Source organism: Pungitius pungitius, chromosome 3, assembly GCF_949316345.1.
Source record: "Pungitius pungitius chromosome 3, fPunPun2.1, whole genome shotgun sequence".
In the NCBI taxonomy this organism is placed as follows: Eukaryota; Metazoa; Chordata; class Actinopteri; order Perciformes; family Gasterosteidae; genus Pungitius; species Pungitius pungitius.
The window spans coordinates 15,762,413-15,779,739 of NC_084902.1; the positions used below are offsets into that span (position 1 = coordinate 15,762,413).

Below are 17,327 nucleotides of genomic sequence, written 5' to 3' on the forward strand. Positions count from 1 at the left end.
GAGGCCTAGCTGGGGAAAATAATCTAGTTCTTTGCAATAAAAGATTACAGAAAAATCCCAAAAGATTAGCATAATTTGTAAAGCACCAATATGTTTTAGTAATCTCTGTCCTTATTTGTCCTGTGACCCTCATGTTGGGAACCACTGAATCAAATCAAAGTACAGATTATTGTTTTTTTTCATCATCAAAACCAAAAAGTGATATTTTACAGAAAACTTAAAATGTAGATTTACCTTAATGCAAATAATTTTATTCATTCTGATTCGAATGACTCATTCTTTTTTTCCTTCATGGAACCATCTGAATTGAATGAAAGTAGTATAAGTCACATTGCTCCCTATTTGCCCTGTTGAAGAAATGTGGTGTTTTATGAATAAAGATGAGTCTCGTGCCCCTTTTGCCTCCTAGTCAAGGCCCAGGTCTATGTCACCCCTACGTTATGTATTCTGCCACGGACCAGTGGACAGTTCGCTCCGCTTTAAACCATCTGAATTATTTACCAGGAAACACTGAGTTAGCTCACCACAGTACATTATGTGTGTGTGTGTGTGCATGTGTACGTCATCATTGTTAAATAACATAACATGAAATTGAAAAAAACATTAAACAGCTTCAAACAATGCCGTCACTAATCTTCCCCGGAGATTGTGATGTGCTTTCCTAATACCACTGGGGTACAGATAGTGTGCAGATCAAAAGGCCTGAGTCAGAATTAATTAAAGATTAATCATGTGTAAAGTTTTTTTTTTGTTGTAATTCCCCTTTTGCATAATCAAGCAGCTAATTGATTCATTAGGAATTACAGGAGTCGCCGGGGTGCTCGGTGGTGTAAAAGAAGAGGGAGAAAGAAAATGAGAATACATTGAACATCAAAGAAGAAGGAACAAAGTATTAACAAGGTGTAATTTAACGAGGTCTGATGCTGCACAAAACAGCCTGAATACATGTGTCTTCTTTACTATATATTATATTTTATTTGTTGGAAGCACTGAACATGTTAACAGGCTGAGTTCACACTTGATTGTACAGTGTCATCTGCTGGTCAGTAGGAAACATTTCATTTTTCTCATCTCAAGTCACCAACACACGACTGTAACAGACAATTTCACTGGAAACCAAAAACCAGTGACTCATGTATTTATTGAGTATTTAAACAGTTGGTCACAGTGTGTCCCTTAAGAGGGGTTACAGGTCACGTGTACGGCCTTCTCTATCATCAAAACTGAAAACTGATAAAAACACAAAACACCAAACATTCACTGTGTATACAACATCCACCCACCAAAAAGGTCCATTTTTTCTTTGTGTTTTGTTCATATCGGCAGCATGCCATATCTACATTGTGTCTAAGGGCTGGAGCCAAGTAGAAAAAAACGCTGTTAAGTTTCTGCTGCGGCTGATTGCAGCCACATTGGTAAAAACAAACATCACAGAGCGGTTTTTATTAGGATCTCTCGGATAAAACTATTTGCAAACACCCTGTACAGAGGACATTGTACGAAAAACATTGTAGGAAAAATAAACAAGTCATTTGTTTAGCGCGCACACTACTCTGCTCCAGTGGGAGTAGATCAATTTTGCTCTGATGCAGCCCTTTTTTCTAAATTGAGAAATCAGTGGCCGGGTTCGTCGACACTATACAGCGGCTCCACTGAACAAACAAAAGCTGATGTTTGCTTTCTGATTCCCAACCAGCCAAACAAGTCCCAAATGTCAGCGTCTGACCGGAACACAGCAGGAGATATGAAACTTGTGACCTTTGGATCAACCGCCACAGCTGGACAGAAGAGTTTAGCTCACTACAGAGGTCTAACTTAACAAGACAAATATATACATATAGATATATAGATTTATTTATTCAAATATACTATATATAGCAGAGCTGGCATTAATCATGTCTTCTAGAAACTCCTTCAACTCTACGTGACTGACAGATCAAAACCATTTCCCATGCTCTGCAGATACACCGGCTTTACCCAATTACAGGTCAGACACTAGTGTGAAGCTGTCATGTTTTGTGTTTGACACAGTCTTCTGCACCGCTTTGACCGACCGCAAGAGACCACTTAGCAGAGAGACTTGGGTCGAACCTTTGGGAAAAGCTGCGAAAAAACAATACAAATTCTGTGTTATGTTGAGGAAGTCAGAAGGTTAGGGAGAAGTTTTTCAACCATTCGTTTGGAAATTAATATCTTACCCCAAAGTAGTTGTTTGGAACAAAGCCCTCCCTGCCACAAAGTGAGGCCCACCACCAATCCGACCCCTCGGGCTTCTGCAGGATGGTGACCATGTCTCCCTCTTTGAAGCTCAGCTCGTCGGCGGCCTGAGCCGGGTAGCTCCACAAGGCGTACAGCACCCCGCTGTTCTCCGTCCCCATGGCCGCCTCCACACCTGGAGTTAATGCGTGTATGGGTGGACACGTTTACATCTTGCCTTACCTGAAGATCAGCTTCTGTTTAAATACTGAATATGGACAAAATTGTAGCTTAATCTGAAGTAATATGTATTCTATCTGCGTTACCGCGTCATTTTCTTACACCAAAGAAACCTGCCAGTGAGTAAAAACCCAAGGCGTAGTGTCCGTGTTCTACACGGAATTGTCCCTCCCAAAAATGTTTATTTGGTATGGAATGGTCAATTATTAGGACACCCACATATTAGCCCAAGAAATCCAATGTCTCTAGCTGGAGTGTATCGGCCGCCTTTAAGTTACCTTGAATGTGAATATTGTCTAACCGCATGTACATGAATGTACATTGATGGCTATTGTAGCTGCAGCTATATAAAGTTTACTGGTGTGAGGGACTGATAGCAGACTGAGCTGGAACCTGTCGCATTAAACAAGTGGAAAAGAGAGCAAAGGTCAGAGCCCTGGTTGGATATTAAAGCCATTAATGATGGCGTATACTGTGTGTGTAGGTGTGTGGATGTGAACGTGTAACTGCCTCACCCTTCAGGAAGCTCTCGCACTCCTCAAACCCAACAGCGTAAGGATCGCACTTCTGGGACGCTGTGGCGTCGTCGCTCTCCGTCATGGCCATGACGGCGGCGCCGTTCCTCACCAAAAACTCACACAGGGGACGGTCGTTACAAGAAGCAGAGCAATGCAGCGGAGTCCTGCGGGCCAAAGAACTGGCGGTTAACGCATGTGGGATTACAAGAGCATGTTCTGAAAATGTCTGGTAACAAACCCGTCAGGTTGGCAAAATATAGACTTAAAAAGTAACCCCTCAGGAGTAACACAGATCCATAATAGGAAAGAGACAGTGATGGAGAAGTATCACACTGTCATATTACTGTCATCAAAATAAGTGTAGCAATGAAACCCTTCCTTCAGAAAAAGTATGTAAAATGTACTTAACATTAACATTAATTGTTGTGGAGTAAATGTTCCCTGTTAGTATTTTAGAACCACAAATCTGGCTTCTTGAACAGTTTATTATTAGAAGTAGAAGAAGTTTGTTTCCATCAAAGATAGAAACACTTCATCATGGCAAGGAATGAGCAGGTGTTTACCAGCCGTGGCTGTCTGGCGCGCTGACATTGGCTCCAATGCGAACCAGGAAATCCACCACGTTGTAGTGGCCGCCGCAGATGCCGTTGTGAAGGGCAGTGATGCCCTCATCGTTGGGCTGGCTGGGGTCGTTCATCTGGGAGACATTAAAACTTTAAACTAAAGTGTAATCAAGTATATTACAAGAGTCTCTGCTCTCAAATATTCCTAAACTGACATATTAGGAGGGTGTTAAAACTTTTCTCTGCCTCTCTACTTTATCTTACTTCCTGAACTACTGTCAAAGCATCACGTTGAGACAGCTCTTAAACCCCTAAATGTTGAAATGTAGGTGGACTAAATCAGAAGTCTAGTTCTGTGTGAACAAGCAGCAGCAGAGATGTGTTGAATGTCGGCTCAGCCCAATAGAACATAATTGCAGGAGACGTCCCATTTCAGTGCAGAACAAGTTTTTACCCAATAGTTTTTTCCTTCTATGGAGGCTGCCAAACTAAAAATTATTTTTCAAAAAGTATTGATTTGCAAGAAAAGGGATTACTAGGGGAAACAATTTAACGAACTGCAATATTGCCTTTGTTTAAATGGATGAATCCAACCTTATCTTTGAAATCTTTATTCTCAGACGTTTTTTATTGTCAAATATGTATAATATTTGTAAGTAGTTATTGGTGCAATGGGTTTAGTATCTCAGACATGATAACTAGCACTGTGCGTGGTAGCAGCTCCAGGAAAGCAGAAGCTGCCATGGCAATAAAAAGTTGTGTACAATAAGGTATATTAATACGTGCACAGACCTCCTGCACGGCCTTCTGCACTGTCTCCAGTTCCCCGACCAGCGCTCCGTCCAGCAGCAGAATGAGCGGGTTGAGTCGAGCTCGCCTCCCAGAATTTTTGTGCTCCCGCTTGGACCGCCGCAGGATGGAATGGTAGCTCTTACGGGACAAACAAGATAGCAGCAGGCATAAAGTGAAACAGTTCACTGAAAAAAATGTGGAGTGAAAGGACCTTTCTTCTTACTTTAAAATCAGAATGCATTGTGGTTGCAGGTAGAGGAGCAGGGGGTAAAGCAGCTTCCTCTTCTTCCGAGGAGCTGCTTGTCTCGCCACCGTTCTCCCCCTTCTTCCTGCGAAAGAGCTTGTCGATGAGATTCTTGTACTGGTTGGGCTGATAGTGGGAGGCCCTCTTCTGGGGCTGCGACTGGTCCACAGATCCACGTCTCTTCAGGGCCCGCGGGATTTCCGCCCTCATGCGGAGCAGCTCCTCCAGATCAGGAATCACCTGCCCCTGGGCCTCGAGGGCCACCACTGGCTGCAGTCGGGTGGGGCTGAGGGGCCGGGGAGCTGGCGGCGCTCTCTCCCTGCTACCACTTGGCCTGTCGGGATTCTGCGAGATAACGGGCAAGTTGTGAACAAATTCCAGCCGCTCCAATTCGGCTTCAATATCCCCGGAGTTTAGCGCTGCAAAAGACAACAGACAACAAACCGCATTTGTCAAGCACCCTGTGAACCCCGAGAGCGTTGCAGTGTGTGCGCACATGTCCAATGTGTTATACCGTCACTGTACACGGCCGGCTGTCTCAGCTCAGGAGGCTGTTGCAATGGCTGGGGCACATGTTGGAGGAAGAACTCCCTTGGAAAGGGTACGGGTGGTGGGTACGGTGCCATGTGGCCTTCCATCCCAAGGACTCTGGGTTGGGGTCTTGACATCACTCCCCATTGGGGGTTTTGGAGACGCATGATAACGGACAGGGGGATGGGCCTGCCCTGACGGGACTGAGTAGAAATCGGGGGGACGGAAATGCGGGAGATGACGGGCTGAGGGTGGTAAGGGGAGTAGAGTGGGGATGAAACATCGGGAGGCACGTTCATGCGCGTGTTACGGGGGAGGGAAGTGTGGGAATAGACGAGAGCTTGAGATCGAGGATCCTGGAAGGAAAAGAAAGGAGTGTTACATTTTCAACTAATCCCAAAGCACTGAATCAGATGACTGTACAATGCAATGAGTCTTAGCGTAATTATTACATACAGTAGATACGCAGCTCAAGGGAGCTTTTCGGGCCTCTTTGGTCCGTTTTTTTCTTCATTTTCAGACAACCTGGCAAGCTACTAGGATGCAAAAATAGACTGTTGCAGCTCTAAAGAGGGAAATGCTACGGTTTGAGTTTTTGATTTAACAAGAAACCCATCGCCGCCCACATCAACCAGTCACTAGCAGTTACTCCCATTACGTGGATACCTGTGGTTTCACAAGAACCTGATGGAATGGCTTAAGAAAAAGCGAAGGCTCTCTCACACTACCTTTTTAAAAGCCTGTGTCAACGTCACCCACCTTTTTGGGGCTCGGCGCAGGCGGAGGGCCATCAAGGTTGGATTCTCTCCAACCTTGATGGCTTGGCACAGACGGCCGCAGCCACTCGGCCTCTGTAACAGGAAAGTGTTGAATTAGAAAACAGAGACCACGTACAGGTCAGGCTCATTGCCACTGTTCCACTCGTGTTGGACTTGAATGGTTTTTCCCTAGACTCCTAGACACCTTTAAATACAAAGCAGAAGTTGATAAAATGAGCAATGTGCCCAAAATCTAGCACTACTAGAATACTACAGTACTCCATCAATTGACGTGTTTTACAAGATATCCATACATGATTTCATCACCAAGAAGAGAAATAATCATTATGAATGAATTGCCCAGCCCCAAGAGAAATTAGCAGGAATCAACCAACTGTCATAGGTGTGGTGCCGTTTCTTCTCAAAGGACATGTCCAAATCTGTCTCATTCCACTTGCCAGAGCTCTTTTGCTGCTGCACACCCTCCTCTGGCAGAGAGAGAGAGAGAGAGAGAGAGAGAGAGAGACAGAAAGAGATTAAAATTGAAAGTAAGAGAAAGAGTAACAAAAGAAGGATGGAGAGATTTACACCAGGAAGCTTCAACATTGCAGTACTTTGAAGGACAGTTTTCATTAAACGAATCACTAAAAAAGGAATGTGATATTACACGTAGAATGATGAAAGTATTTTGTCTGTGTAGTGCTTTTTTTGCCAAGCTTAAAATACCATACTTTTATCTATTAGGCCTGTTGGAAACGCTTCGCACCAACCGCTAACGACTGTTTTGGGATATATGAATGGGTTATTTATGATGTTCTCCTTCTGCGGTACTGCTAACTTCTTAATCCAATCTATAAAACCTGATTCCTCACCATATTAAAAATGAACAAAACTTTGAGTTCAGAATTTCTGGTTTTGATTGGTGCATCGATGTTGACTGGTTAGTGCCAGCCTCAACTGCAAATCAAAATAACTTTACCAAGACCGGACGGCTCTTATTTCCAAAAGCATACAGTATGTCCTTCACTTTCACAGCATACACACGACGTTACCTCAAAATGAAAACCATGAAAACATATTTCATCTAATGCCATAATAAATCCAGATCTCTGCTACCGTCTATAACAACAGTCACTTACCGGGTTTCCTGAAAGCAGCAAAATTCCGAGGCATGGTGCTGGACATGGGGGGATTGAAGGACAAAGGGGAGCGGGCACTGTCCGGGCGAGGTGACCTGCGGCCCCCCTGGTTGCTGTCGTAAAGGCTCAGCATGTTGGAAGAGGGTTGGAGCGGGGCCGACCGAGACGTATGGTCAGAGGACTGAGCCGTGAGGACCGGAGAGGGGCTTCTTTCGGCGTAAGCCGCCGAGCCCTGTGGGCTCCTGTCGTACATGGGGGGGGTATTGCGCCTCGGGGTGTGAGGTGAATGTTTGGGGCTCTGCTGCTCGTACGAGTAGCTGTCAGGTCCGGCTCGAGGGAGAGGAGAGTGTGATTCCCTCTGGATCTTCGGGTATGAGAGTGAGCTATTGGAGAAGCCAGGGGGGGGCAACGATGAGGCTTTGTTGTTTCCGGTGAAGACGGAGTCTATGGGGAGGAAACCTGTGGAGCTCGTGGAGAGAGGCTTAGAGCTGCCATTACTCGTCTCCCTCGTAGTGATGGAGCCAATGGACTGAGGCTTCTCTATGAAGGCAGCAGGCCTGGCCTGAAGGGAAAATTGAATTGTTAACAATAAATATTTTAAGAAATGATGCACTGTGCTGGGTCAGTGACCAACGACTCATGGCATATGTTGCTTTTGAATACCAACATCATAACTTGTTCAAGTAGCTTAAAAAGTGTTTTCAGCTGCACTTTTACTGGCAGCTGTAGACACCGATTCAACTTAGAAAATAGATGGAACGACCTCAGGGGCACATTCATGAGACAAAGACAAAAGGCACTGGTATGAGAGAGAGGGAGGCATCCTCTAAAACATCCTCAAAAAGGTGCAGGAGGTGCGTGTCTGCGTGTACCTGAGACGCTGCGTTGTTGTTGTTGCTGCTGGGCGAGGCCTCCTTCAGCATGGAGTTGAACTCTCTGGATAACTCATCCGCTTGGGCCAGCGACGCACTCAGATCGTCATTTATACTCTGGACTGGACACACATCACCAAAGCAACGAGAGTGAGCATAGCACGTCACCTCGACGAGCACAGGGTTACACCGAGCCGTAAGAAAAACAACTCACACAGCATGCTGCTGCCGAAGCTCGCCTGAGAACTCATGGCTGCGAGGTGGCGGCGTTCAGCTCCTGAAAAAAAATAAAAGGAGACACGCCACACCTGTTAGGATGGAAGTTTCACAACACTTTCAACGGAAGTTTTCACAATCTCGTGAGATTCATTCCTGTATCAGATATTCAGGCTATGCTGCCTGCATTCTGGGTTCCCGATCAACGACTGAGCCGTTGACTTTAATAAGCAATAAACTTAAAGTCTGTGTGGCGCCTGAATAAAAACCGCAAGGAGTGTTTCACCCTACCCTTTCTCCCCCGCTGCAGGCTGCCAGCTGTTTCGCCCTCTCGAGCTCTCAAACAAACAGAACACTTTCTGTGAATGCAAAACCAGAAGGCCCTTCATGTCTAAACTGGTTTGTTTTCAAATAAAAAAATGCTGACATGCTTGTAACAGCGAGTCACTTGAGAAAACGGTAGTATAGAACTTTGAGGCCCTCGTCTCAGTAAAACTGGTAGCAGTGTCTTGGCTGCTCGGCTGACTCACCCACAGCTGAATGCGATGCCTGGTGTTCCAGCTTGACTAAAACACATGACTGGTCTGTTTGAAAGACAGTTTGAGAGCATACAGGTGCAGCGCATTGATAGTCAAGTGGGTGACGTATTATACAAATAATCCAAACCGCTGTGTCTGCCAACAGGTCAATTAGCCCTGAATGGGTTGAAAAGGTTGTTCAAACAATGTGTTGGTGCCAAAAAAAATCATTGCATGTCTAATAATAAATTAAAATATCTGCACAGGAAAATTATTTTTTGGCATCAAACATTTCTGAATTTATTTTCTTCTAATTAATACACTATTATTGTTGAGAAAATAAATATAATATATTATAAGTTCTCAGCCTTTCTATGTCTTGCAGTAAGAATGACAATCAGAATAAAATAGGGAAAGCTAACTAGAACATGGAATCTTCTTACTGTAAAGGCACAATTATGGAAGTAAATCTGTGTCATCGGATTTATCTCGTTTAACTTCCGCTTAGTTCATGTCCAACACAGTCTGTTAAATGTCAGCTGTCTATTGCTGAATCTTACAGACACAAACCACACTGATGGCATAAAGGAGAGTTAAAGCCTCGTTATTATTGGACATGGCTACACGGTCACCATGCTGCCGACAAGCCAATGTTGTATTGGGTGCTCGCTCCTTTTGCTGGACGCACGCTCCTGATCTTGAATCTAGAATCGATTGCTCTTTCTTAGTGTCCCGGATGTTGCGGTTGAATATTTTGAACGTTGAAAAACATTCAGATATTGTATTCATAATTTCAATGCCTAAATATTCAGTGCTAGAAATTCAATCACATTTTGCTTTCAAAATCAGATGACACAGATTTACGTCCATACTATAGTGGGAATTTTTAACTGTCAACAGTAAGTCCTGAAGTCCATTATGTACAACATGTTGAGTATGTTAGATACTAAATATGTGCATATTGGAGATTTCAACATATCTTGGTTAAATTTTGTTTATTAAAGTGTGTTGAGCCTTCCTCACACACTCTGATTCCCTAATTTACAAGCATAGCCTATCTAACTACTGATGGCCGTGAACGCGCCGTCCCACAGACAGACAGAGTGAGGTCAGTTCCTCATCAGCCTGTGAAAAACAAGGAATCCACCGTCACTGATGATTCAAGTGCTCAGCTCGCTGTTTGACCTCTCAACATTGCTGAGATCTATTTTGGGACGTTTTCTATAAATGTCATAGACGATTTGATTCGAATCTGAACATGACAAACAGAGTGATTTCAATTGATTACTATGGGGAATACATCTAAAAAAAAAAAGGGAAATACAGCTGCAGAAAGACTATTTTTAAAAATATTGCCCCAAAGATTGGGGGGGGGGGCATTTACTGTATCTTTGTTGCCTGAATACAAAATATACATGTAAAAAATTGTGCGGCTGGAAAACCAGACCAACCTCTTGATGAGCAGCCAACACCAGTTGAACACAAGCCGCGCCCGGAGGAGAGCCCGTGATACGAGAGGTCGTCAAATTGAAGCTTACAGGGCAGCCAGATAATAGCTGTTCTTTAGACTGTGTGCTGTGCTGTACTGGAGTCAGGCTTGGTCACACAAGCTCACATTCCTCAGCACTCCTCCCAGTGAGGCATTCTCACACACACACACACACACACACATCTCTGTCAAGGACAACCAACTCACAAAGAGATTGCACTCTCACTGGCTCACAAAAGGTCAGGGTGAACACTCACTGTGCTCTACTCTTCGCACAAATATGTTTCCCCCGCCTTCGGATGCCGGAATATACGAGTAAGGGCAAGGGCCGTAGTATTTTAAGGATGACTTCATGTTAATAACACACTGGGAGTATCGTGAAGGTAATCCTGCGCCTCTTAAATCATTTGATATACCCAGCCATGGTTACAGACTCTCCCACTTCCAAAACTAACAGATCGTGGCTGTGAAAAAAAAGAAAAGCTAAGATAATATCAATGTTCTTTTCAAGAATTCTATATCTCAATAAAGTTGTTGTTAGTATTTGGCATCGATGAGTAATCTGAAATAGATTGTCACAGACTTAAACGTTTTCCCCACATTTTGTGGCATTGTGTTGTTTAGTCAGAACTGTATATTTCATTCACTTAAAACATTACTTATTGACCAGAGGTGAAAGAAGGTTCATTCAGGTTCAACAGAATTAGCCAAATGTATTTTGGACTTTGACCTTTCAATCCTCCCACCACATCATTTAGATGTTGAATTTGCTTTTTGTTGTTGCTTGCTGGTCTTCCTTTGCTATTCTTATTAGCATATTCTATTACCATGCAAATCATTTCCAGATAAACTAAGAGCATGGCCGTACTCTGTAATATGAAGGTTTCAAAAGGAGAAGCACATAGTAAAGTATCAAATCAGACAGCTGTTCCACCTTAAAGCGCCCTTGCAGAAGAAAGGCAGTGATCGCCTTCAAGTATTGAGCCACAGAACCATTAACTATTTAGAAATGTAAAGTGGACGGAAACTTTTTGTGGCCTCTGCAGCGCAGCTATTGCAGGCTTTTGGAGATGCTCCTGCACTTTCGCTGCATTCTTAGGGGAAGTTTCCTGGGGCACTTCCAATGCACTTTATGTTCTTTTCAGATCTATGATTACTAGCTGGTTCTACTATTTTAACATAATAATTAGCTCGCTCGAGTTGGAAAGCCAAGATGAAACCACCAAGGAGTAACAAAACTCCTGGCTGCCTCTGCCAACTAAGCTTCAAAGATTTTGGGAAACAATTCAATAACTTTGGACACCCGGAGGAAGCAGCGGGGGGAGATTAAAGTGAAGACAATAATCAGTAGCTTTGCAGAATGTAAAGGTATGTCTGGCTGTGCCCTCCCCCTTTAACTTTGTAGATCCTTCACTGGTAATTCCAGATAAAGCTTCTAGATCGATGTTCTTTAAAATGCTGGGCCCCATTTCAGCCTCCATTTGGTTTCCTTCCCCTCCTGTTGGTTCCTCCTTCACATCCTTCCTTCAGATCTTTCTAGCTTTGTCTTTGTCCACAGTGCACTCTTGGAAGGGAAAACGGCGGAGACTGAATAATAAAAAGACAAATTCCTTGACACAACAAAACACTCCCCTTTGTGGCTGGTTTTTCGTTGTCTCACTGCTATGTTGTCCCACAAGCTAAATCTGCCTGATGCAGACAACATTTACTAAATTATGCTCTAGAGAAAAATAAACCTGCTGATTAAGATATGCTCTCAATGTTTCTTTTTTTATACCAAAAGCTTTCATAAGTCTTTGCGGTAGCTTGATTTGACATATCAGGAACACGGTCTCTCTGAATTGTCTTGAAGGTATTTTGATGCCTGAGCTTCATGACAACGCCAAAGATAACACGGATAATGACGCTCGATGCAGCACCATCACGCGCTGTGTGAATTGTTCAAAACGGGGTGCTGACATTTCTGGATTCTGTCGGAAGCTGGAGACTAATGGCGTGGGAGGAATTGTGTGACTGTTGTGTAAAAGAATTGTTACTCTTGAACTTTGATTCATAGCGGAGTTGGCGTTTGGTACAACCACAGAAAGAGTGTTGCCCAAAATAGATTTTCTCCAAGAATATCATCTCACATAAAAAAATATGACCAAATTGAAATACAATAATAAGCGCTGAGATTTTTCCTCTCTAAAAAGGCACCTGCTGTCCATGAATGGCTTGTAGATTCATCATATAATCTATAAACAGATTTCAATAACTACAAGATTCTCACAGACTCCATCCAAAGTATTTATCTCTATTACACCCGCATCTCTGAACTAGTTAATCATTGCTTTCGGCCTACACAAAAGCACCAACACGCATTCATAGCATATTCATTAAGTCTTTAGCAATATCGCTGCATTTTTACAATGCAGCGATATTGATCTTAAACTTAAGTCAAAGGAAAAGTAATCCGTCTCTGCAGGGTACATGAGCGTACATTCATGCACAGACCAAAACAAATTTTGCCAACAGCATGTGACTCAGGAATCTCTCAATGCAACACAACATAACCAACATTTGTCACAGGTTACACACTCGTCTAACGCCTTTAGTGTGTCAGGCTAATGCTCAGGTGTAAAGTGCACAAAAGAGTGAATAAGGCCATTCAATCATTTGGGAGTCGGTCAAATCGCTGGGAACAGTAACAGTTTTTTTGTGTGTAGGCGGCAGGTTTATAGCGGACAATGCGGCCCGGCTGGTTTTGGACGGAGGACCCTGAGGGGATAGAACACATTTTGGCCCCACGCCATTTGAAGCCTGCTGTGACAGGAAGGTTTGGTTATCTCTTTCAAAAAGCAGCCAGTCGAGCAAATACTTGACGCATTTGAGTCTCTTACAAAGTGGTGGAAGGATTATGCTTTTGTTTATCGATAATCTAATGCCAATCAACAATACAATATGGTGATCATCCATGATTAATGCTTTCACATAATAGATCATAAAAGTTTAATCTAACAGCATCCCTAATAAATCACTAGTAAGGAATTCACTAGTGAGCAATTTGGCTCATGTAGGTAATTTCATACATCAATAACAATATATATGATTAGATAGCATGCTTTCTACTTGTCCAATAGATGAGTATTTGATCTTAATGTACCAAATGGTAAAACCTATTTTGTGTATTTCTTCCCTGAACTTAATACAGTACATGACAAATGAAAAGCCCCGATATAACGACGCTGATAGAACAATGTGAAGAGTCCAGGAAGCAAAGTGTCAATCACTGAAATGATGGATACTTGGCACTTCATTCTGAATAAGCAACAGTCACAATAATCATTCAAGACACTTTGACAACTTTTAGATGGTCCTCGTTTCTCATTTGGTTTCACATTTCATTTACAGGTTTGGTGCAGATGTAACACAACAGTATCGAGTTAAAAAGGATAGAGAAATAAATATGTTCCCTGCAGCACAATGGCGGTGTTTACATATACGGGCTCGATGTAAGCTGATTACGGGAACAGTTTAACTACACTGGCATGTTCCCTGAAGCAAAATGTATCAATTCGGAGTCTCAGACATGTTTGGGGGGCTCAAGGAGGCGCGCTCCATTGCCCTCTATTGGCCAGCCACCACTGTTTGTATGTGCCGGTTATTTTAAAATTCACGATACCTCGGAATGTTATTTCATCACGATAGGATTTCACTGAAAGAGGATAAACGATCCTACTTTTTTTGCCCAGCCCTACCTGTGCACGGTAACTCTGGCTGTCCCGGATGTGTGACTGTCTGCTATGGTCCTCTGCTGCTGGCTGCACGATAGTCTACTGAAGTCCAGCAGCTTTCCTTTGCGGATGCAGACTGTGCAGTAATGGCAACATCTGATTTTCATTAGTTTGAGAATAAGCTCCTCCTCGCATCCAAGAAACCCTCACACGCAAACAGAAAAGTATGGAGAGAGACTTTCGAGGGGGGGCGGCGCGTTACTCAAGGCTGAACTTCGGTGGAACTCAATGAGCTTTAATGACGCACTCAACAACGACGCGATCTGATGAACGTTTCCTTTACCGCAAACCCCTTTTTTTTCTCACGGAGGCAAATACGCAGGTAGCGCGGTTGTGGTCATTTCCTTACCTCAGGTGAGTCGTGTTGCTGTTCCCCTCGAGGAGAAAGTGGAGCCCTCTCGTCTTCCTGAAGGAGTCGGGTGGCCCTTGATGTGTTGCTCTCTTGCGGCGATTGCCCCAGACGTGTAGTCATTGCTGCGTAACTTGTTGGAGGGATTTTGGCTCAGAGTCCAGCCCCTCTGGCTCTCTCTCTCTCTCTCTCTCTCTCCGCTGATGTAACCCGAGCCAGGTGCTCCGAACACAGCTGGCCCAGGTGAACGCATGCCCGTGCGTTTCGGCTGACTCTCTTCATTGTCGTCTTTTACAAAGAGCCCATGACAGATCGGCTATAATAGCTGTTTAACCCCTGCTTTTGTACATCGACACCCAAGTAGGCTAGTCATAAAGGTTAAATTATAAACAATTATTATTGTTTATATATTTATATCGGGCGCATATTTTTAAAACTTACTTAGTTTGGGTTTTTTTTTGGTTTGATCTTGTATTGGTTGTCAGATGTCTCTTTTTAAATATTTCTACATTAATACCGGCATTAAAGGAAATTATCAATTGGTCATTCATATCTTATTTATGCTGGTTGTGTCAAAATGGGATCTTCGAGGGGTTGGGGGGGTATCAGTCGGGTTCCGTGGTGGGGGTCGTCGGGGCAGTAGGTGCAAAGTTGACCATCCCCGCCCAACCCGCCATAGTGCCCACTTTGGGACAAACCCACACACCTATTGTGACTCACGTGTCTCAACAACGGCCGTCCGGGGAAAACTTGGCTCCACAAACTCAGCTCGCCGTTGTGACGCCCATAGGACTTGCCACTGATTTCTGGCGATTGCCACGGACCTGCCATTACTTGCCACTGCCACAGGGAGGAAATCGCTGTCTCTCCATTGCCGACGTCACACGTGAACACGTGGTCTAGTGGGTCACAAGTATAACGTGATCGCGTCACCGGGACGTTATCCGCCGCACATTTCCGCCAAGATGGTTGTCGGTGCCTTCCCGATCGCCAAGCTCCTCTACCTCGGAGTGAGGCAGATGAGCAAACCTGTGGCGAACCGAATAAAGGCAGGAGCCCGTAGAAGCGAGTTTTTTAAGACGTACGTCTGTCTTCCGCCCGCACAGAGTGAGTAACCGAGTTAACGGCTAGCTATGACCGCTAGATTGCGGTGTCAAAAACCCGAGGGATAAGCGAGGAGCAGCTACAACCAATGAGAATGTGTTCGTCGGTGTCACTTACCCAATCATTTTCACGGGTTCACCTAGTAGACCAATGGCAGTCAGACAAGCTGGAAAAGGGCAGGTTTTGTGTGTCATTGAGGTAGTATGTATCATTTAGCTGTAGTCGGTACAGGACAGCAGTCTGAATCCCTTTTGAAAACCTATTTAAAAAAGGTTTGACCTCCCTGTTTAATCACATTTGACCGTTTAGAGTTTACTTAAAGCATCGCCCAAAGGATTTATGTGATTATTAGAAAACATGTGGATCAAACGCTGACAGAAGCGTAACTACTTATGTAGTCACCATTTACAAAACATTTTGAACTATTCAAATCGAATGAAACAGAGAAACTACACTAAGAAATGGACACAATAACACATTAAGACAACGTTTTATTTGAGCACGCAGTATTTTACACCCATATAACGTCATGTATTTGATATATTCTATTGCCGTTTTTTCACTGTATTGTACTGTATATTATAATATACAAATGTTAATACCTTTTCACCTTTAAACTGTAATATAATTGGCTATTGTATACCACATAATATTATGTTGAAATCAGCAACAAAAAAACGCAAACATGAGCAACACTTAAAGATCAAATTGAAAGTCTAACTGGAACTGTGCATGCTCTGTCCACAGTATACCACTGGATTGAGATGAGAACAAAGATGCGGATCATGGGCTTTCGGGGCTCCACCATCAAGCCCCTGAATGAGGAAGCTGCTGCGGAGCTGGGTGCCGAGTTGCTGGGAGAGGCAATCATCTTTATTATTGGTGGTGGATGTATGGTGCTGGAGTACAGCAGGCAGGCCACTAACTCTCGCCGCAAAGAAGAGGAGCAGACCGAGACCATCATAAGCCTACAGACTCAAATAGGAGAACTAGCACTTACCACAGAGACTCTAGATGCTCAGTTGAGAGAAATAAATCGGCTACTACTGTCTTTGCCTGCTCCCACCAAAAAGTGATGAAATAAGCTGTGTGTGTGTGTGTAAGAAAGAAAAAGCGTGCACACAATAGTACTGCCATATGTGCAGACCCCACTTCACACACAGCTCATTAAGTTACCTGAAACAGGTGATTTGTACAACAAATGAGTGCGCTTGGATTTTGGATGTTGTTGTTGGCTCATATTTTGAGCGACGATTTGGAAGGGGGATTGCTATGATATTCATAGTGTATTTCTAAGGTTTATCTTGCATGTTCATATAATGATTTACCATCAAATCAAATGGCATATTGAAGTTAATATATTTTACAACAGCTTTGTGAGCTTGATTGGGGGCCAAACATATCAAACAAACAGGTCACATTAGATCATATGTGTCTGTCCTTAGAGTTTCCTGGAAAACTATACTCATGTCATAATTACATTGTAAATGTATTTTATGGTTCATGCGCATTATATGCAATGACAAATGTAAAAAGGATGGTTTGAAAATAAAATGGTAAGCTGTCTTTTAATAGTTTCTTTTTCAGCACTTGGCAAACTACAGGTAAAAGAAAATGACTACTACTTACATAAATATATTAGAATGACTTGCAGCAGCCAGATTTGACTGACTTTTAAGTCTGTGTCCTGTCTAATTGCTTCAGCAAGTGTTTCAATTATCAAGGAGACAAACAGTCCCGGGAAAAGAAAAACAGCCCTGATCTACTCGGGGAATGTTGTGAAAGCCTTTCCCTTTGTGGCTCCGGGTTTATGGTGAAGATGTTTTCATCCAATCAATAAAGGGTGTGAGTAAGTATCACCAGGGGAGGGGGAAGCCCTGCTTTCCTGGGGATTTATTTGATAGTAGTGAGCCTAAGGCCTTTTTTGTGAAGAGAAAAACTAGATTCTTTTGGTCTTCCTAAGTTTTGTCAAATCAGTAGTAGACAAAAATGCATTAATCTTAGCCAGACGCTCTGGCGACTCTG

General features: G+C 43.4%; 2 protein-coding genes across 6 annotated transcripts; one reads left to right on the forward strand and one right to left on the reverse strand.

The window, feature by feature from the left end:
* Window positions 1-934: 934 nt before the first annotated feature.
* On the reverse strand, window positions 935-14,406 carry ppp1r13l (protein phosphatase 1, regulatory subunit 13 like). Of its 5 annotated transcripts, none has more exons than XM_037462738.2 (13): window positions 14,199-14,406; window positions 8,068-8,130; window positions 7,854-7,975; window positions 6,982-7,543; window positions 6,238-6,330; window positions 5,844-5,935; window positions 5,068-5,440; window positions 4,533-4,972; window positions 4,310-4,447; window positions 3,518-3,651; window positions 2,952-3,118; window positions 2,199-2,392; window positions 935-2,103 (listed from the first exon to the last, which is right to left on the reverse strand). In XM_037462738.2, exons 2-13 carry the CDS (start codon window positions 8,102-8,104, stop codon window positions 2,068-2,070), a joined length of 2,388 nt encoding a protein of 795 aa, XP_037318635.2. In that variant the 5' UTR covers window positions 8,105-8,130; window positions 14,199-14,406; the 3' UTR covers window positions 935-2,067. The 5 variants fall into 5 exon arrangements, with proteins under 5 accessions (XP_037318635.2, XP_037318636.2, XP_037318638.2 ...); XM_037462739.2 differs by lacking the exon at window positions 14,199-14,406 and adding an exon at window positions 13,814-14,014; XM_037462741.2 differs by lacking the exon at window positions 14,199-14,406 and adding an exon at window positions 10,039-10,182.
* Window positions 14,407-14,877: 471 nt separating this feature from the next.
* Window positions 14,878-16,868, forward strand: opa3 (outer mitochondrial membrane lipid metabolism regulator OPA3). The gene is made up of 2 exons (XM_037462743.2): window positions 14,878-15,305; window positions 16,050-16,868. The coding sequence occupies exons 1-2, from the start codon at window positions 15,164-15,166 to the stop codon at window positions 16,376-16,378; spliced, it is 471 nt and encodes a 156-aa protein (XP_037318640.2). The 5' UTR covers window positions 14,878-15,163; the 3' UTR covers window positions 16,379-16,868.
* Window positions 16,869-17,327: the final 459 nt, after the last annotated feature.

Excerpts from the sequence above, each read along its gene's own strand:
- opa3 (XM_037462743.2), top strand. The coding sequence starts at position 15,164 with ATGGTTGTCGGTGCCTTCCCGATCGCCAAGCTCCTCTACCTCGGAGTG. Across the intron at positions 15,306-16,049 it reads CTGTCTTCCGCCCGCACAGA|TATACCACTGGATTGAGATG; the intron begins GTGAGTAACCGA and ends CTCTGTCCACAG.
- ppp1r13l (XM_037462738.2), bottom strand. The coding sequence starts at position 8,104 with ATGAGTTCTCAGGCGAGCTTCGGCAGCAGCATGCTGT. Across the intron at positions 5,936-6,237 it reads ACGGCACCACACCTATGACA|AGGCCGAGTGGCTGCGGCCG; the intron begins GTTGGTTGATTC and ends TTCCTGTTACAG. Across the intron at positions 5,441-5,843 it reads CTGCGCCGAGCCCCAAAAAG|GATCCTCGATCTCAAGCTCT; the intron begins GTGGGTGACGTT and ends TTTTCCTTCCAG.